Here is a 21,332-nt window from a genome sequence, read left to right on the forward strand (position 1 = left end):
GAGAAAATTTTGCAGGGTGAATCTCGGTACCACACGTTTCAAACTGCGGCACCACAGCTGACCTTCTCTTTAATGGTTATTTCTTTTTGCATAAAAGAGCCCCTAGATTTCACCAGAGTGCACCAAATTGAATTAAAATTTTCAAAATTTCCTGGGGAGGCCCCACAGACCCCCTAATGGGAGGGGGCGACCCCCTCCCATAACTACCCCTCCCCGTCGGCTACGCCGACGGCAGAAGGCACTTCGCGCGTTCTTTAGCCGGCTCAATTTCTCTGCTAACCGGCAGACAAATTTCTTAGCTACAACCCTGGCGTTGGCATCTCAGGGCGCCTTATTTTCATAAAGAGAACTGCTGCCTCGTACTTTCTTTATGCAAGGAATTAAAGCTAAAATCTGTTTTATTCAATTCCATGACGTTAATTAACTTTTGCTCAAAACACAACGTTGAATGCGGCTCGTTGTCTTTTTGAAACTCGTTCGCAGGTGAATTGGGTTTAATCCCGAATTGATTACAAATCGTTGTGGAACGCCACCGTCACGGAGGTGTTTGCATTCTTTTCCAGTTTTTTTCAATTTCTCATTGTAATATCAATTATTCAATTATTCAACCCTTGAGGTCATGAGAATTAAGGATATGATCACCCAAGGTTAATTTTCTTGATAGTTTAATAACTTCTCCACAGTACTTTTATAAGAAAAGTATGGAGACTAGATAGGAGAATTTGCTCTTTGACACTAGGGGTTAAAGGGTTTGAGGACTAAAGCAAGTCCAGAAGTATACTCGGCTGCTACACTTTGGTTTGAATTTAGCATTTGAATTTAATATGTAAATATTGAGCCATCCCATCGAGATGAGAATTTAAATAGATTTTTTAAATAAACTGTGGGAATCCGCGTGTATTTAAGTCACTTTAAAAGGAAAATCCTAGGGAAAGGCCAATGGCCAAACAAAAAAACAACAACAACAAAGGATAAACTAATTACATAGTAAATAATGAGCAAACAAGGGAAACGAATCGATTCGAAACAACTTTTTTTTTCTCATATACTGTACTGCGACTTAAGAATCGATAAGCATAATGTATATATCTTAACTCAATAAATTATTTTAGCTAGTAATTTGTCGTTTGGTTGTTAGATCCCCTTATGTCTGCACTATATCGGATAGCTCTTGTGCTGGCACCAAAAACAAATCGGATAGGGTTTTTGTTCACACACAAAACGCCGATTTTGGATCTATTTTGTGCCGGAGTGATGCTGCGCTGCTTTGGTCTTGAAAGCTAGTGTATCGTCACAAATATGGGACAGGTTTTCGTGACACTTTCTTGAGTAGTGTGAACAGAGAATCGAACCGAAACGGTAGTCAACAACGAGTAGCGAGGATTGGATTCTGGTGGAAACGGCGGTTTTGGGCCACTCCTGTTCACACCAGGCCAGAGTATTTTTCACAACGGCATAAAATGCTATCCAGCATAGTGTAGACATAGCCTTATAGTCGAAAGTAGAATTGTAAAGAGTGAAGCGGAATTGCCAAAAAACCTCGACGGAGCCTTGAACTGGCGCGTCCCCACAGCGACAGCTCGCTTAAAAGGAGAAAACAAAGTTCCCCTTCCGCCATTTCTCTGCATGGGGGAGTCTTATGTAATCAGATCAAAAAGAAAAAAGAATTCTCTACCCAGCAATAGGGTGAGTGGGTTTCCTTTTGATGTTGTTGGGGATTGAGTCCCGAACTTGGCCTCATTTGAGTTGAGGTTATTCGCGCCTTGTATCACTTTTTCCATGACACCCAGTTTCCCTCCCTTGTGGTGAATTTTTACTATAAAAGCCAACTTAAGGAAGTTCCTTTTTAAACTGACGATAGTGAACTGTATGAAAACCAGCCATGGATGATACGTGACTTTTAATTTCCCATCTAGGTATCTTGACTGATTTTTAGTTACAATTCAGGAACCAGATTTACGAAGCCCTGCTAAGTTAAGGACAGTACCAAATTGGGGTAACCTCGCATTTTGTAGAGATAATTAAGCAACAAATGTTCTAAAAAGCAGTAAAATACAAAGCAATGTATGGCGTCTTTTTTCTCTAAATTGAAGCTTTATTTTCTCTGAAAAATGCATAATTAAACCCAATTTTCTTTTTGGATACCAGAAGCACTTGCTAAGTTCTGCTTTCCCCGAATAGGTTTAAACCGCGAAAAAATATCCCTGAATTAGTGACCCCCACCCATAGGAAAACCGAGTATCACGAGATGCGCAGAACGTATGCGCAGTAACAATAGTAGGCAGCTGTACATGTTGACGCTGTTCTTTGGGGTGTGTTTGAGGGAGTATAGTTTTAATCCAGCAAGTGCGATCCAAACCAGTAGTTGGTGGTGGATTCGCGCCCAGACTGAGTGCACCGAAAGTTGGGGTTGAACTCGACGTAAAAACCAAAATTATCTTCTGAGGATACTGCTCCATATGTCGCATTAAACCCACACCGTACAAACTGGGTATCCATGTGTAGCATCTGATTGTCGTCTTGCCACCAGGCGACGTCGCAATCGCTACAACTGTGTCCTCGCACATTGACGTACTCTACACGCTTGCAATTTCCCAAGCCTTTGAAGTCTATGGGATCGAAATCAGAGATCCTTGCACGAACGTAATCCCGATAGACAAGGCCATCCAGCTGAAAACTGCAGGTTGCTCTCCAGTGGGTTGAATGGGACCGCAGTTGTTTCATCTTGGCCAGGGACGACCTGAAAGCATTCCAGTTGGGATTGGACTCGTTTACAGGTTTGTCTGCATAGAGGGGCGCCGATATGAAAAGGTAATTGAATCTCGGTGTATTTTCAGACATGACAAGTGTCCAGGCTGATCTGGGTTCGGACGTCAGGTCACAGTACACTGGGAATGAAGATCCTTCATCGTCGAAGATCTGGTAAAATCCCGAATGTCGCCTTCCTGAGTGCAGGAAATCAAGGCAGCTTCTTGGTTTCTGAGGAATGTAAATCAGTGAAAATAACACAGCCGCTACAACTGGAAAAAAAGCCCAAAGCCATGGGATTGTGAACCCGAGTAGCAAGGAGTTCCGTGAGCTTGCTGCACAAAACTTAGATTTCATAGTGTAATATTCTACCCTGGGTATTGTTGTTAATGAAATGGTAATAAGGTATGGAGAATCGCTCTGGCCTGGGACAAGCCCAAAACCAGGCGAAGATGGGAGCTATGAGGATCAACCCCGACTTACTAGAATGGGTGGGAGGGTGGGTTGCCAACCCTTCCCTTTTGCGGCCTCGAGTAGAGTGATGGGGTGGAGCACATGTAACCTCTTTTAAAGTCTAATCTACATAATCTCCAGGGTCTCAATTACCAATGCAAATTGAGTTTGCATAGGACGGAGAAAAGCAGGGGTAGAGGGGAGAGAGACCCTGGGAAGGACCCCACGCAATGCTTGCTACGTGGGATACAGTATTGTAATAACTACAGTCAACTTACTCCTAGCAATTGCTTTTTTTTTTTTACTTCAAGATGGCGGAAACTTATCGTGACAGACTGGCAACTAACAAAATAACACCCCAGTTGGTTGCCTAACATAGCACCCCGGTTAGCCTAAATAGCACTCTGGTTAGCATAATTTACTGTTAGGCAGCTTGCGGTTAACCTTTATATTTGTTTCTGTTTCTGCTAAGTGACCAACCAGCCCCATCCACCCCCTCCCTCCCTCCTCTTCAACAGATTCACATACACACACACCTCCCCGTCCCTGCCGTCTTTTTCAGTCCAGAGCCTTCTCCTCGGCTCACACGCTTCCCTATAATATGTATAAATAGTTTTTCCATTACTGGTCTTCCACTTCCAAAATTTTCCATTAAACCACTGAGACATTTGTAATGGAAACAGGTGGGTAGTCTCATCTTCTTTGAACACAGTATCAGGATAATAACGTTGCAAAAACTAAGCAGTAGCGTTGTCCATTGGCCTGATTTTTAGCCGGTCAAGTAACAACGTCATTTGATTCAGCGTTCTTCTTTTGGTGGCTTTTCCCGCAATTAATCACCTCCCGTTAGCGACAACGCTTTGGTGCACAAGGGAGAGTGTTGACTGTAATTGGGAATTACCCAAATATAGTGCTCAGAAGCTGACTGACAAGGCAAAATTTACAACCATGTTGCGTTAAGCTGCAGCTCAATAAACGAGTTTTTGCTGCCACAGGCCAACCAAGTTTTCGAAACCAACGTATTAGTAAGCACCCTCACACAAGCGACAAGACCGCTTCAAAGCCGCAGCGACTGAAACAGTCGCGAGATCTTTGCGACATTCTGCTGGGTTGTCGCAATATTCTACACGTGTGATTTTCGACGCGCACTGGCAATGCCACTTTACTGAAAAATCTTGTTGCCTTTGCAACTCGCTGGAGTAGCCATGGATGGATCTAAGAATTGTCAACCAGTAAAGACGCGCGTACTATTCATAAAGCAATGTTTTTGCTACTGCAGTAGGGCGGAAATTTTTGAATGCGGAGATTTTGCCAGATGTTAAGAATCGTCGCTTGCTGTGTTTCACAGAAACGATTTTTGTTGCGTTGAAAAATGTTTCGTTTAAGTATGAATTTATAAATTTACAAATAAACGAGTCTATTGAATGAAAACGTCTTGAAATTTACTTATGGCTGACAGCCATATACGACTAGTGCTCCCTCGTGCAAATATAAAATAACAACGTCAAACGCCGCACCAAAGAAAACATGAAATTTTGTTTTTTTAAAAACTTATTGTCGAAAATACGGCTTAGTGTTAAAATTAGGAGAGGGCTGGTTACTGTCGCTAAGGAAATCCACTTCTCGCCTCTTAGAATTTATTTACATCATTTTAATATTCACACTCCTTCGAATTTGCAGTTTGATGTTTGTTTTAGCTCCTTCTATTTTTATTTATTTATTGAATGTTAATTAAAATTTGTATTGGAACTAGCATCACTTTTTGCTCACTTGAAGTGTGTTTTCTTCAACCTGACATCACCCCGACATTCCCATTTATAAAATTGCACACCAAATTTTAAAATCCAGTTAAGGTTCATGGTTGTTTTCATTAAGTATTTATCTTTTTAAGTAATTTGGGAAGACATTTTTGCAAACTTTCGCTGACACATGGTAATATAAGAGCAGCCCGTGCTCCAGTAACTTTTAAAACTTCTTATGAGGGATTTCCTGCCGTCGTCGTATGTATTCTCATTCCGGAATAGGGTCAATCGAACCCACCCTAAAAGTAAATTAATGTATTATTAATATGTAATGATGAACAGAAATAGTGCTTTGTCATTAATTGGTTTTTCGTTGCATTGCATTTACTAAGACTGAGCTTGTTTAGCACACTGCTGTCATTGTTGGTGCATTCGATAACGATTCGTTGATCATCAAAACCATGTATCTTAAAAAAAAAAGGGAGAGAGAGAGAGAGAGAGTGACCCAGTTATGTACGCAACCAAAGAAAGCCTGGAAAAATTTCATTCTTGAATTGTGATTAATATTACGATAATCGAACCCATGCACTGCGGATTCCAACTGAGCTACCAAGCCAACTGGGAGCTAGTTGTTTTGTGAACGTATTTTGTTTTAAGGGTTACCATTAAATTTGTCCGGAGGGAATTCCTTATAAAATATATATCAAAAAGATCTGTATTATAATTTATTGCTTAGCGTGTGAAAGAAAAGTAGCAATAAAAGCAAAAACTCTTACCAGATCCTTCCTCGCTATTTGGACAAATACGAAGCCCGGCATCCTTGCCAGCGTCTCTCGTTCCTCTTGTGAGTTCAAGCCTTGTTCACTTAGCTCACACAAACCGCTGCCAAGTGACGAGACTTCGTAATTGAAAGAGACGCATTTATGATTTTGCAAGCATAGATGCCCGCATTGCAGCATGCTCCTGAGAGTATGGCGTTCAAGCTTAGGGCCTGTTGAAGAATAGCCATAAAGCGTTATAAACGCTCCGTTGGAAACGATGGTATCTGGTGTTGTTCGGCATGCTTCTTTCGAAAAGCACCACTGCAATACCAGCGAGAGCGTAATGACTCTTTCGACAAAACAGATTCCGAATTTAAAAAGGAGCATGTTTTTTCGTTTCGATCCAAGAAAATTATTGCGTATACAATACGATGTGCAACGAGAAAGTGACAAACCATTAGCCTTAGACAATTAATTTACATACATACATACATACATACATACATACATACATACATACATACATACATACATACATACATACATACATACATACATACATACATACATACATACATACATACATACATACATACATACATACATACATACCTACATACGTTTATTGACCACTTCCCCAAAGGGGCTTTTCAGTGCCAATTACAAAGAAAAAGGATAAAAATAAAAACATATACAAATTATATAAAGTTACAATTGCAAATCATTAGAATATCATTCCCCCTCTTAAATTTGTCTAAAAGCACCCCTCTAAGCTTATTCCTAAAACTATTGACATCAATACATAACTTAATATCATTATTTAAATTATTCCAGATGTTCGCTGTCCTATAGTAAAAAGTCTTCTGCCCAGTAGCAGTTGTAAGTAAAGGAATATTTAAAATATTTAGAATATTAAAAGAAATATTTAGAATATTTATCCTTTGTTATTAGGTAAATGCCAACGAGAAAAAAAAACAACAAATCAAATGAAACAGCTTGTCAAATAAATGGATTAGCAGCATACAAGCATGCTCTTTGTAATGGTAAGCTAAAATAAATAGTAAGCTCTTTCTGGTGTATCTGCACTAACAAATAAACATTTCGAAAAAATGTGTATTTGAAGATAGTTTGATCCTCAGAGGTTCTGGGTAGATTTTAAAAGTAGTTGACGCGAGCTGCATTGGCGTTAGTGCGACACCCATTCATAATGCCAGATTGAAGTTCAACAATGTAGCTTTCTAAGTTCAACATTTTCTCACTAAAAGACAACTGCGTCAATAGTCAATTGTCGTCTCAAATCTGCCTGTATTGACAATATAATCAATCTCGACTCTAATGCATGACGTTTTAAATAAATTAGCACCGTGTTATATTTGTAATCTTTCAGTTTTACTTTTCAAGAGAGACACATATAACTATAATACGAGATTCTAGAGCTCCTCAACTGGTAACTACCACATTAAATATTCGAGACTAAACCAACAATCTAAATCTTTTTTCTCGACTTGGGACTAAAATATGGAACAGTATTCCCTTAGAACGTCGAAAATTACCCAAGTACAGCTTTAAGAGGAAAATACAAGACCTGTTATTCCATATTTTAATAAAAGAAGATGATTATGTTGGCATTCCTACTCTTATCTCTGAGTTTTCAAAACTGAACGTTACAACATGATCGTAATTAAATCAATTTATTTAGAGTATAGCAATTGATATTAATTTCTTTTCTTCAAATGTTCACTTCTTTTCTTTTCTTTCTTCTTTTCAATGTTTGTATGGCTCACTGACAAATTGTATATAGATTTCTGTATACTGTAATTAATTCTTGTAAATTAGTCTTCTCACTACCCGCCTAGATTAGCTCTAGCTACTTGCGGGTTAGTGTTGTCTTTGAATTTTATGTTAAAATTTTTTGAATAAACTTGAACTTATAATCTTTATACGGTAAGTTACTTTACATTACTTTTTACTCTTTTGACAAATAATGTATTCAAAACTGACTTTTTTAACGCCTTCAAATAGTAATTCGTTTATGTATGTCCTTAACACCGCCTGCCTAGATTAGCTCGCTATTTGCAGGCGGTGTTCATTTGTAAGTAACGTTTGAAAAAACTTGAAATAAACGACTTGAAACTTGAAACTTGAAACTTTATGTGTTAGTTATTATTTAATATATGAGGCGTTCTCTTCCTCTTGCCGGCGAGAGTGAAACTCGCACAAAGGCGTAGAAACATTTCCAGTGTGCCATTCGTTGACATTACGGATTTGGCTGCGTCAAATATATCACTGAGTGAGTGGGAATGAAATTCCTGTCGCACATGTTATCTAAAATAACTAAAAATAGTCAAACCTAACAAATAAACACTAAAAACAATTAAAAATAAAATGCATATAAGTCAGGCCGCGGTTGTTCAAAGAGCGGATAACTTTATCTAGCGGATAAGTTGCTATCCAGTGGATAAACTGTACTGCAACTAATACATTGTATTATTCAACACAATTTGTAACAATGCCCAAATATCTATATTTGGGTTCTAAAACTAATCAGACTGACTGAAGACAGCCATTCAATGTTTTTCGATCCCAGATTTCTTTCGTATTATGAAGGCCTTGTCCAGCTTAAAGACTGTTCAAGAGATGTGAGAGCCCATCTTGCCAGGCACACTCTGACTCTGGGTTAGCATCTGTTTTTTCAAGCTAAAACGATACCATCCTTGAGGGAAATCTTTGTCGCACAATGGAGTTTGACCCCATTTCCACTGACTCCTCGCTCTTCGCCGAGAATTATGTTTCTCTTTGTGATTCCCTCTCCGGCAACAGTTGTTGCACGTTACAATTGGTTGATTGGACGATGCATTTAAGAAGGCGAGAAGGAGAAAAAGCCTTTTCAGAAGAAAACGACCAAGAGCCATCTTTCACAGAAATACTACCACTTTTGGCCTCTCTTCGTGTGATCTAATTTTTTTTGTAGCAAATTAAAACTTCCCCTTCATCTGATTCTGCTTCAGTTGTAGCGTACAACACTGAGAAATAGAAATACCACAAAACAACGCGGGGAACATCAACCAAACGTACAGAAAAGGAATATGTAACTGAGAAAAAGAAATACCACAAGACAATCGAAACATCACCAAAACGGGCAAGCAAACAAAAATAAAAATAAAAAAAGCAAAAGCGGATAAACTGTTGATGATGAAATACCAAAACACAAAGGGAATATCACCAAAACGTACAGAAAAGGAATCTGTAACTGAGAAAAAGAAATACCACAAGACAATCGAAAGGTCACCACAACGTGCAAACAAACATAAACAAAACAAAACAAAAAGCAAAAAAGCAGATATGTAACTGTAGACGATAAAATACCACAACACAAAGGGAATATCACCAAAGCGTGTTGAATAGGGATACGTAACTGATATGATGAAATACCACACTGACACAAAGGGAACATCACCAAAACATGAAAATAAAAAGAGGGAGATGCTTAATTGAGGAATACATATACAGGAATACCAACGGGAACATTGCCAAAGTGTGAAATAATAAAATAATAATCAGGAATGGAAAAATCAGTGCATTGCGATAACAGATAACAATTAAATAAACAAATGAATTAAAAAATGTTTCTTACTGAGAAATGGGTATATCGGAATACACCCGGAACATTGCTAAAGTGTTAAAAAAATCCATAGATGGAAATACCAATATATATTGCATTGAAGGAAGAACGCTTCTGAGCTGTCTTCCCAGTAGGAGGGTCGAAGCGCGCCTATCTAATTTATTCCAGAGGACTGTGTTGAGAATCCAGAGCTTGTGGCTTTTTTTTCCGGACAATTTACGCCTTTAGTCTAGTTTATATATTTAGCGACCTACTCTTTTTTTGTCTTACAAGAAACAGCATTGATTGTTTGTTTGTTCCGACCGCCTCCTTCTCAGTTCAAATTGAGACTGGGGACGAGTTTTAAGGTTTCCATTTAATCGGCAAGAATTAGAGACCATCACAAGAATTAGTCAGTTTAAAACAGATGCTCGAAATTACTAAGAACTTCGTTGTTCAAAAGTTGCTCCAAAATCTTGTATGATTTTTTGATTTTTCTCTGAAACCTCAAAAAATCTCCTATAAACTTTAAGAAGTTGCTAAGTACTCAACTAAATAAAGGTTTATTTTATTTCACTCAGTCCTTGGCTCCTGAGCTGTTCATGACTTGCTAAAACGAGATACATTTTTTCATTCAAGATTAATTGTAATAGCACGGGGGAATACAACTAAACTCAGTTAAGTTTCCTTTCACCAGTGAACTTTACCCTAACTGGAAAAACAGTTTTTGAGTTTCAAGAACATTTCACGTATCTGTTATTTTTTATCTTTTGTTCTCTTTTTTCCCCTCTTTTTACGGGTTCATTAACGGAAGTAAAGTAAAGTTTGTGATGGTGGGAGGTGGGGTGGGGTGGGGCACTGCTTTTTTTTTGCAATTGCTTGTCAAAAATTTGCGGATGTCATTTGCTATCTCATTGGCTTTTGTTTGTTCTTTTGTTATGGGAGCATTAAGGGCAAAAAATTTAGTAGCAATTCTCTTGGAAGGGGATGGGAGTTATAGTTGTCTTAAGCTTGTGAGTATATTTGGCTATCGGAAGTGATCTTTGTGTAACGCTCATCTCAAACGGCATCAAATGAAAAAAAGACTTACCATGTGCTGATTTCACCTGCAGATAAGCATAACTAACGGATTTTCAGCAGTGTTGAATGAGGTCTAAGAGTCATAATATTGACCAAAGGAAACGAATGCGTTGTGGGGAATTAGTAAGGATAGCCCACACTGTCTCGTCTTCACTAGATTTTTATTCTTCTCCTCTTCTATTCTCGCTAGGTTTCACAACTGTCACAACTCCTCGACTCGACTGATATAAAAGATTACTTCGACTGAAAGCTAAATAAATCACAGACAATTGTTCCTTATCTTTGCGGGACACCTTAGTTAAAAAGAACGCTGATTGGCTAGATACGAATCTTCCAGACATAAGAATAACAAAATTTCCAGACAAACTTTTCACAATCGCTATTTGATATCTATGCTATTATTCTGTTTCCGACACACTCCCCCCATGTGCCTTCCAAACGGAAGCACATGTAAACAGAGGAAACGGCTAGCTTAATTAATAATTAAATTGAAATCAGAAACAAAACAAAACAAAGTAATGAATGTCAAAGTTCGCTGAAATCACTTTATATTCTCCGTCCATCCGCACAGTTCTGTCCTGCGCTTAGTTTAGTTTTAAAGTTCTTCACTCTCTATAGCGTCACGAATACGCAAGTTTGCGGCGACCGCAGCATCTCTCCGTGGACGAAAGACTGGCGCTTTAGCATTCAGGGGGGTAAGGACTTCAGCTCTCTCCGGCGCTCTATCGCATGCTAGTTCCATGGGATAAAGGTGTTGAATCGGCCTCTCCAGAAACGTTTTCCCTGCGCGCAGCTTCACTCCACGTACAATTCCATCACGGCCGTTGAATAGTTTAACGACCACTCCTAATGGCCACTTTCCTCGGTTCTTTTCTTCTGAACGAATGAGAACGACGTCACCAGGCTTTAAGGGCCTCGCCTTGCCTTTTCCATTGCAGTTGTGACGCTCCCTGAGCGCCGCCAAGTACTCTCGAGACCAGCGTCTCCACACAGCGTCCTTACAAGACCTCAAATACTTGGCACGCTTTCGTAGGTCAGTTGTCTCCTCTCGCCATGGTTCTTGTTCAGGGAGGCGAATACATCTTTGGAATAGGAAAGAAGATGGGGTGAGTAGAGGGAGCTGGACGTCATCTTCTACGTAGGACAGGGGCGGCGATTTAGTTGAGTTTCAACATCCAGCACGACTTCGCACAGCTCTGACCAGGATAGCATTCCTCCACCAATTACTTTATAGAATGCACGTTTGAAGAAGCCCACTAGTCGCTCAAACTGGCCACCCCACCAGGGTGCTCGACTTAGGTTAAACCTCCAGATAATCTTCTCCGATGCAAGGTAGCCTTGAACTTGCTCATCTTTCTGGATTCCTTTCAGTAGGTTTGCCGCTCCTACGAACGTTTTTCCATTGTCTGAAAAGATCTTTAAAGGTCGTCCACGTCTAGCGATGAAACGCTTCAAGCTTGAAAGAAAGGTAGTAGTTTCCAGATTAGGCAGGACCTCCAAGTACAAGGCTTTCGTTAAACTGCACGTGTAGAGCACCAGATAGCCTTTTCCTTCTACACGAGAGGACTTGCGGTACTTAATCGGCCCAGCAAAATCTACGCCAACAATTTCAAAGGGAGTTGAGCCCTCAGTTCTCTCCAGAGGCAATAAACCGGGGGGGTGGAGCTGCGAGAGCAACAGCCTGGAAGCGTTTGCACCCATAACACTCCCTGATGACTTTCTTCGCGAGGCGCCTCAGGCGGGGAATCCAGAACTCTTCTCTCACTTTAGCCATAGTAAGCCCCACTCCCCGTGAAGAGTGGCTTTGTGGACGTGTTCGACATACTTGTTTGCGAACGTTGTGGTGTCTGGGATGTATATCGGATAGACCCCTTGCAGTCTCCCACGGCACTCAAGCAATCCATCTTTGTTCTTCTGTAAGTTTAGGCACAGGCGATCTTCCTCCATGCTCTCAATTTCCCGGCTCTGTACGCGTAGCAACCAAAAGTGTTTCTGCTTCTCAATTTCGTCTGTTGTCAGGGGTCCCTTTAATTGTTCTTGTCGCTCTTTTCGCTCTAGCGTTGTTTGCGAACCGCATAATACAAGCGCACACTCGCAAAGTCTTCCAGTAGTTGTGCTTGGCCAGAAGATGGTCTAGATCGTCATCAGCTTTAACGGCCATGGCAAAGAGCTCCTTTGTAGCTTTGAAATTCATTTCTGCGTTAGATTCAGCGGTGGGCGCGGTCACAAGGTCGGCTGGCCATTTCGCAGGATCACTTAGCCACTCTGGTCCCTTCCACCACAGTTACCAGTCCACCTCGGCTAGCAAGATCTGCAGGATTATCCTGAGTAGGTACGTGCCTCCAGACAACATCAGAGTGTTCTCTAATTTTTCGTACCCGGTTGGCCACAAACTGCTTATAGTCTCCTCCTCCTAGTATCCAATGTAAGGCAACGCTGCTGTCAAGTCAACAATTCAGCGAAGTCACAGGGAATCCTTGAAGTGCATCTTGTACGTTGGTCAGAAGATTTACAGCCATGTGACCGGAGACCAGTTCGCGGCGAGGTATTGTCAGCCCTTGTTTGGCCAGTCTTGCCTTTGCTTTAACCAGGCCTTGGTTGATTGCGCTTGACTGTTTGACCACAGCGTACACAGAAGCGGCCACGCCCTTTCCGCTCGCGTCTCCAAAAGCATGAAGTTTAATGTCCTCGATAGGTTCTTGGACGCTGGTAAGTGCTCGTGGACAAGTTACGTGTTGCGGCAAGAAACGTTCCCACTTCTGCCACTGCTGTTCTAGGGGGGTGGATAACAGAGCGTCCCATGCACGTTTCTCTTCACAGGCATCGCGGTACAGAAGCTTTCCTTGCAGGGTGATTGGAGCGATAAGACCAAGGGGGTCATAGATCCTCGCCACTTTTCCCAGAATCCCTCTCTTTGTCGGTTGGGCAACTTCCTCTGGAATTGTAATTCCAACTTCGTCCGTCAGTTTGTTCCACTTTAAACCAAGCAGCCCACATTCTCTCGGCTTGATTCCGAGTTGTTGCTTGGCGTAGCTTAAGTCATCCCCAGTTTCAGTTTCTTCAGTGAGCTCTAGTTCAATCACGTTTGAATGCCACTTGTGTAAGTGAAAGGTGGCCTGGTGGAACATCTCAGTTGCTGTAGCTTTCTTTTGTTTCGCTTCTTGGATAGTACCTCCACCAGAAATGAGATCGTCAACGTACAGTTCTCGCTCGATTTCTGCTACGCGATCAGGGTGTGCAGGTCTGCAAGTGTTCAGATGGTGCTGAATTACGCCGCCAAGCAGAAACGGCGAGGGTCCCAAACCAAACAGAGCTCTGTTGAATCGGTACGTGCGAACACGAAAAGGATCCTTGCTTTCCAACCAATGAAACCGCAGTGCATCTCGGTCCTGCTCTCGGATACGCACTTGAAGAAATGCTTTGCGAATATCACCAGCGATAGCCACTGAATGAAACCGTCCCCTTAGGAGTACCTTCCATAGTTGATTCTGCAGGGGTGGTCCAACTTCCAGACAGTCGTTTAGGGAAGGGGCTGAGTCGTACGCTCTTGCTGAGGCATCGTAGACAATACGCATCTTGGTAGTTTCTGCACTCTCTCTCACTACTGCTTTGTGCGGGATGTAGAATTCTCTTTGAGTTGCTGGCATCTCTGCTTCTTCAATAATTCCTTCATTAAGCTGTTCTTGTATGATAGCGTCATAGTCGTCTAGCCTTCCTGTCTTCTTAAGTCGTTGGACTAGGCTCCCCAGTCGCTTTAAGCTTCCAGACTTGTTAGAGGGCAACGGAGGATGGTCCCCTTTCCAGGGAAGGCCAGTTTCATACCAACCCTCAGGGCTGCGGCTGAGTTGTTCAAGGAATTCTTCATAAACAACGCTCTGATCGCCATTAGGTTTGTCTTCGAGTCCTAGGACGTCCATCCGGTAAAGCTCTTCATAGTCATTCGAGGCCGTCTGCGCTAGAAACATCTTGTCCAGGTCTGTCTCCGTTCCTGGTGACATGATGGTCAATCCAAAAAGAGTGTACTCAGCCACAGGCTCGCCGATAGCTCCGGTGCGTTGGGATTCTCGAGATTTTATCTTCGCGTAGTCACTCGCGCCCAGAATAACATGGACCGGAAGTAAGCTCTTAGTGTCGGTGTCTTCCATTGAAACGCCTTCCAGATGGCGGTATTTGCTGATCATTTCCTTATAGTTAGGATTTTCCACGGACAAAAGTTCAGCGCGGTCTACTCTAGTTACTCGTAATGAAATTGCATTGTTTCCTTTAGTGTCACTCACTTGCGTATTGTAAGTTTCTGTCCGCTTAGTCACTATGCCCACGATAGTTTGTATACGGCGTGTTAGAGTGCGAGCTGGTACGAGGTTTAGACGATCCAAGATGTATCCTGAAGCATAAGACGCAGTCGCACCGGTGTCCAGTAGGGATCTACAGGTCACGCCATTCAACTTGACAAGTACGATTGGATGGCAGACTTTCTCTCCTTCTTGAGTTGCAGTTAGAGCCACTCCGCCGTTGTTCGCTCTTTGGCGTCCAGTTGCCGACGGTCGGTCGCAAATAGATGAGTGGTGCCTTTGTTTGCAGTGTACGCAAGATGCGCGGCTTCGGCATTGTGAAGCGCTGTGTTGAGGCCCAGTGCAGTTGAAGCACAAGCGTTTGTTTTGTAGAATGCGACGGCGCTCCGCTGGAGATGTCACGTTCTCACACTCCCAAGATCTGTCTGTCACGCGATCGCAGTAGACACACGCGTGTTCGCCCTGTCGCGCGTAGAAACTTCTGTCACGAGGCAAACGTGGGGGACGCGGCGGACGCGGCGGGTGATAAATCGGCGGAGTCGGAGACGTTTCGTTTGCCTTTTCTATCCCCAAAGTTTCCATCGGATGAATGGCTTTCCATTCTTCTAAAGCGTGCATAAGGTCCCCGAAACCCCAATCTTGCCATCCCGGTTTTCCGCTCACGAGGTCTGCCTTTATGTCTGGCAATTTGTCTAGGACGCCACGCACCATTAATAAACACCCAGAAAGTTTACCTAGAGTCTCTAATGATTGAACATTGTAGTTCAAAGTCTGACAAAATTTATGAATTTCATTAGGGATGCATCCAGTTACCACAGGTAAACCATTGATGTTATCAATATACGCTCTCACAATCTCGGTTGTCTTGCCATAATTGGACTTCAAGATAATTTTGGCACGTTCATAACCTTCAGGACTAAATGGGAGGCCATCGTTTGATTCACAAACATCACTTTCCAGTAATTCTTTGAGATGAGCAAATTTAGTAACCGGGGGATTCGATTTCCGCTTTGAACTTGTTCCAAAAGGAAAGCCACTTTTCGTAGGTGCCGTCATATTTCGTAATTACCAGCTTTGGCATTTTGACATTTCCCTTACTTAGGAGTTTTTCGGCGGGCTGATCGGGCGACTGCATTTTTGATTTTTGCTCAAGTTTAAGTTTTTCAAAGTTCAGTTCATCCTCCCTCCTTTTGGCTAGAAGAGCCTCTTCCTCTTCCCGTTTTTTGTTTATTGCTTTTGCCCCAGCTTCTTCGAGATGACGATTTAAATCTTCTACTTCTTTATCTACATCATCAATCGTTTGCTCGATAATTTTTCCCCATTCATCAACTTCGTCAATGCTTTTCCCCGCTTCAAGCTTACCTTTCTCGATGTCTAGCTTCAAGTCTTCTATAGATGCCACAATCTTTCCCAGAGTTTCTTTATGTCGAGTGATCTTCTCGATATTTCCCTTCTCCACGACAGATTTCGTCCTTCCTCGTGTAAGCTTTAGAAGCTGAAGTTCTGCCTCCAGTTTAGCTTCGGTTGTCCAAATCACTGCAGGTCCCGTCGGAGGTGCCACTAATGTGGGGAATTAGTAAGGATAGCCCACACTGTCTCGTCTTCACTAGATTTTTATTCTTCTCCTCTTCTATTCTCGCTAGGTTTCACAACTGTCACAACTCCTTGACTCGACTGATATAAAAGATTACTTCGACTGAAAGCTAAATAAATCACAGACAATTGTTCCTTATCTTTGCGGGACACCTTAGTTAAAAAGAACGCTGATTGGCTAGATACGAATCTTCCAGACATAAGAATAACAAAATTTCCAGACAAACTTTTCACAATCGCTATTTGATATCTATGCTATTATTCTGTTTCCGACAGCGTTCCTGTTTAGTGGTGAGACAATCAGTCAGAGTATTCCTCTTCTATGAATTGCCACTGAATTAGTACCTTCAGGATTCGATTATGGATAGTATGTTCTTTAGCAGAAATGCAAATAATTTTGTCGTTTTAAACCAGAACAAACAGTCAAACTTTACAGTCAAACAGTTAAGAAAGTGAGGTAAGCCTTCTGTCGTTAAGTAGATAAAACAAATACTATTTAAAGCACGTAGGGTACAAAGCTGTCTTTGTATTTCGGATAAATTTAATTGACCCGCGATTGCCGGTGCGGTATGTGAATACGTTGTTGTTGCGTTTCAACTCTATAAATCGGCACAGAAAGCTAATAGATGTCTTGAAGATGAGCCATTTATCTTTTGAAATATTTTTTGATGTAGCTGGCAAAAGTATAATAATTAAAATTTGGTGAGATTTGACAGGAAGTTTGTATTGCCGGTTTTCACTGTCACGCCATTGCCGTGTGCATGAAAAAAAAAATTGAAACCATTCCATGAATGAAGTCAAGAAATTGACATGTTATAGATGATAAGTAAATAAGAAGCCTGTCCAAGTGTCAGATCTGTGCGGTATTCCGTACCCGAGTTATTTGTCAAAACGTTTCACACAAATTTATAGAGCTTAGTATGGGGACGCCATGTTGGTGTCCCTCTGAGGGACACAAACATGGCGGCCGGAAATAGGAAAAATCATCTGGAGTTCACTTTTGCCAGAAAAGAGGTTTGTTTTCCCTTGTGAATTTTTGAATGTGAAGGTAAATATTTCTCCTCAAAAGCCACCCGGAAAAGGCATTTTTAAGATACAGAACAGCTCTGTCACGGCCGTCCTCTCGATGTCACGCACGATGAAAAAACTCGGAAATTGAAACTGTTCTATTTTCAAAAGGAAGTACGACTCCGAGCTAAGAAATTGCGAAAAGACATATTTTTAGGTAATCTTTCCTTGAATGAAGGAAAAAAATTTTGTTGGCCTCCCGGTTTTGAATTCTAGATTTTGGTGACAACACGTGAAAACCAAGAATAGTGCGACGTCAACGTTTATGTCGGCAAAATGTATCATATAGATCGAGTCCCACGGTGGACTGGTTTCTAATATTTATTACTTTAAAAATTTGAAATAATGACGTGGTATTGTAAGGGAACTGAAATATTAAATACATGGCGATAATAGGGTTGACAGGCCTGCAAGACTCTCATGTACGTGTTTAGCCTAAATTAAAGTTTTGCCCTCACGGGTGTCTTTCAGAAACACCCTTTTCTCTATGAAACGAGATGCCTATACTGGCATTTACGTGTGATGCCCCTTGATTCTTATAATTGTATGCTTCGCAGACTATCCTAGCTAATGGAATATTTTGAGTCACAAAGATAGCGTTATGTTGTTTCCCTTGTGTTACGCGTCTTATCGTTATACCGGAATTTCTATTACAATAACGTGGCCTGACTCACGTTTCTGGTTATGTAAATAAAAGTGTAAGATTACAAATTGTTTTCGTTTCACCAAAAAAAAAAAAACAGAAAGAAAACAGGCAAAAAGCTTTCCTAAATGAAAACTTTTAGTACAAATGGACAATCAAGCCTTTAATCTTTTTGTAAAGTGGATATCCAGTTGCGTTCAAGCATCAATTCGACAAAGTGATGCGATCTGTGTTTTAGCTTAATACCAATGACCTTTCCCCCGCATATTCTGGATGGATCTACAACTGTCAAACAGAAGCATGATTCCTTCGCCTTGAACTCTCCGATTTCCACCGTTTTTACTGTCGAGAGCTTCTTAGAAGTTATTCTTTCGATTTACCGCTTCAAAAGGGTTAATTACGCGGGATGCCCTGAGGGGGCATACCGTGTCTAAAAACGGGTCGATTTCTTTTTTTTTTTTTTTACGCGGGATGCCCTTAGGGGGCATACCGTGTCTAAAAACGGGTCGATTTCTTTTTTTTCTTTTTTTTTTTTTCTTCCTCGTAGCTACAAATCGGTACATTAATTTATTCATTAAACTCTCCCCTCTCCTACTCGGGATGTATTGTTCTGATTGTCTTCAACAACAGCAGGCCAATCAAAATCCATTCTTGTCGCTTATATCGCGAGGGAGGGGACCCACTCACTCTTACCTGTGTGACGTCAATGCATCATTTGATATATTTATTAAAGACGGATTAAGTCGCGCCATATTGTTTTAACATGTTCTGGACTCAAGTGTGCCGTTTTCAAAGGGAAATTTCACCATTTTGAAGCGGTAAATCGAAAGAATAACTTCTAAGAAGCACCCGACACGTAAAATGGTGGAAATTGGTGAGTTCTTAGTGAAGGAATCGTGCTTTGTTTGACAGTCTTAGGCCACGACGCGAGACAGAAAAGAGGTCATTGAGAACCTTACGTTATCGTAATGGAATTTGACAAATTTCCGCTGATAGTCTGAGTCGCGTAACACACGGAAAACAACGTAACGCGATCGTCGTGACTCAAACTATTCCATTAGCAAGGATAGTTTTATCAATCGGCGAAGCATACAGTTGGAATAAATGAATCAGCCCCAGCATCACGCGTAATGCCAGTATAGCAGGCATCTTGTTTTTTTTTTCTTCCTCGTATCCACAAATCGGTACATTAATTTATTCATTAAACTCTCCCCTCTCCTACTCGGGATGTATTGTTCTGATTGTCTTCAACAACAGCAGGCCAATCAAAATCCATTCTTGTCGCTTATATCGCGAGGGAGGGGACCCACTCACCCTTACCTGTGTGACGTCAACGCATCATTTGATTTCTTAATTAAAAGTGCATTAAATTGTCTCGCCATATTGTTTATAACATGTTCTGGACTCAAGTGTGCCGTTTTCAAACGGAAGTTTCACCATTTTGAAGCGGCAAATCGAAAGAATAACTTCTAAGAAGCACTCGACATTTAAAACGGTGGAAATTGGTAAATTCCTGGCGAAGGAATCGTGCTTTGTTGGACAGTCTTAGACCACGACGCGAGACTGAAAAGAGGTCATTGAGAAGCTTACGTTATCGTAATGGAATTCCACACATTTCCGGTGAAAGTCTGAGTCGCGTAACACAAGGTAAACAACGTAACGCGATCGTCGTGACTCAAACTATTCCTTAGCAAGGATAGTTTTATCAATCGGCAAAGCATACAGTTGGAATAAATGAATCAGCCCCAGCATCTCGCGTAATGCCAGTATAGCAGGCATCTTGTTTTCTTTTTGAAAACGGCACATTAGAATCTAAAACATTAAAACAATATGGCGACGCCACTAAAGTCAAGCCTTTTCAGTTCCACCGAGAGACCACTAGGACCTGAATAATCACAATAGTAATTAACTCCCCTCCGATTCCTCCTGACCTACACTAAGATATTGCATTCTGATTGGACCGTTTTTGTTAAAGACAATAAGGACAATAGGAGACAAAAAGATCCCCTCTAGGAGAAAACTGAATTTGATACATCTAAAACGAGTTAATAATTGAAAGATGCGCATTTGTGGATACAAACGGCCCCCATTTTATAACGTGGGCTGCACAGGCATCCCACGTAATGAGCGGTGCTCCCTGCAAATTTTCTTTTAGCGCTGGATTTTTACTCGGGCCGTAAGGCGGACCGAGTTAAGGTTTCGGTAGCATTATCAAATTCTTTTTTCTCTTTGGGGTCGCGATGGGCCGAGAGATAAGACTTCTGGCCACGAGTTATTGTTCTCGGTCTCGTTTTTTGTACTCGGCTGTTACGTTTTCTGTCGTGTTATCAAATTCTTTAAATTCTCGGTCGCGTTCTTTGTTTTCGGGCCGTGAGGAATGTTTACAATATCCGAGCCAGACGTGCGAGGCATGAAAGTCATGAACAAAACATGCGAGGCATGAACAACCCCAACATAAACTGCTAACCGTTAAGCTAACCGGGGAGCTGTTTAAGCTAACCTAAGTGCTATTTAGGCTAACTGGAGTGCTCTTTAGGCTAACTGGAGTGTTCTTTAGGCTCACTTGAGTGCCTCAAGGTTAGTTTTGTTTATCCGAAAATGTGGCAACTAAATCAGTCTATGACCTCGCGGGCCTAGACTGTTCACAGTCCCCCTATTTTTCCGTGGGATTCTCGAGACCGGTATGCTTCGATGGAGCTGCCGCCATCTTGGTTTGTAAAAGCGAGCGCGATCTGGGGAGAGTGTCTAAACTACCAAGGGGAGCGGGAGTGGTTGTTAGTACAGATCGCGCTCGCTTTTACAAACCAAGATGGCGGCAGCTCCATCGAAGCATATCGGGCTCGAGAATCCCACGGAGAAATAGGGGGACTGTGAACAGTCTAGGTTTTCACTGAAACATAGGAACAGTACGAAGTGTAAATGTTTCTCGGAAGAGATATAACTAGTATATAATTTTTTATCAGAATTGGTCAGATAAAAAAGTTTTGTACGAATAAACTCTAAGCATATCCAATTAGTCTAATGTTCAACTTTGTATAGCAGTAAAATATGTACTTTTTACTATTTTCGTACCGCGAAATGTCATGGTCATGTGCGAAGTATTCATTACATCGAAAGCATCTTTCTTTTTATTTTCAGTGGAGGGGATTCCCCGTACCTTGCATCCGTGTATCTGAATGAAAATAATACCGCCTCTAAAATATTTCAGAACGATTACAATGTAAGAAAATCAGTCCGGTATGGGGCGAAGAGCCGAACATCACATGCTAGGTAGTTACGAGAACACTTTAATGAGCCTATTTAATTTTACAATGAAGTCTAATCACGAATTTAACAGCTGGAATTTTTTTA

At 41.4% G+C, this 21,332-nt stretch overlaps 2 protein-coding genes and 1 pseudogene across 2 annotated transcripts; all 3 read right to left on the minus strand.

Moving 5' to 3' along the window:
• Positions 1–308: 308 nt before the first annotated feature.
• LOC146476131 (uncharacterized) lies at positions 309–6,099 on the minus strand. Its single transcript, XM_085114956.1, has 2 exons — positions 5,720–6,099; positions 309–2,979 (listed from the first exon to the last, which is right to left on the minus strand). The coding sequence occupies exons 1-2, from the start codon at positions 6,089–6,091 to the stop codon at positions 2,335–2,337; spliced, it is 1,017 nt and encodes a 338-aa protein (XP_084971082.1). The 5' UTR covers positions 6,092–6,099; the 3' UTR covers positions 309–2,334.
• A 4,881-nt stretch (positions 6,100–10,980) lies between these two features.
• Positions 10,981–12,086, minus strand: LOC146476132 (uncharacterized; annotated as a pseudogene).
• A 731-nt stretch (positions 12,087–12,817) lies between these two features.
• Positions 12,818–21,145, minus strand: LOC146476133 (uncharacterized). The gene is made up of 3 exons (XM_085114972.1): positions 21,139–21,145; positions 15,776–16,237; positions 12,818–15,642 (listed from the first exon to the last, which is right to left on the minus strand). The coding sequence occupies exons 1-3, from the start codon at positions 21,143–21,145 to the stop codon at positions 12,833–12,835; spliced, it is 3,279 nt and encodes a 1,092-aa protein (XP_084971098.1). The 3' UTR covers positions 12,818–12,832.
• Between the last annotated feature and the right edge of the window lie 187 nt (positions 21,146–21,332).

The sequence above is a fragment of the Pavona decussata genome, unplaced genomic scaffold, assembly GCF_977016875.1.
Source record: "Pavona decussata unplaced genomic scaffold, jaPavDecu1.1 SCAFFOLD_79, whole genome shotgun sequence".
Taxonomy (NCBI): Eukaryota; Metazoa; Cnidaria; class Anthozoa; order Scleractinia; family Agariciidae; genus Pavona; species Pavona decussata.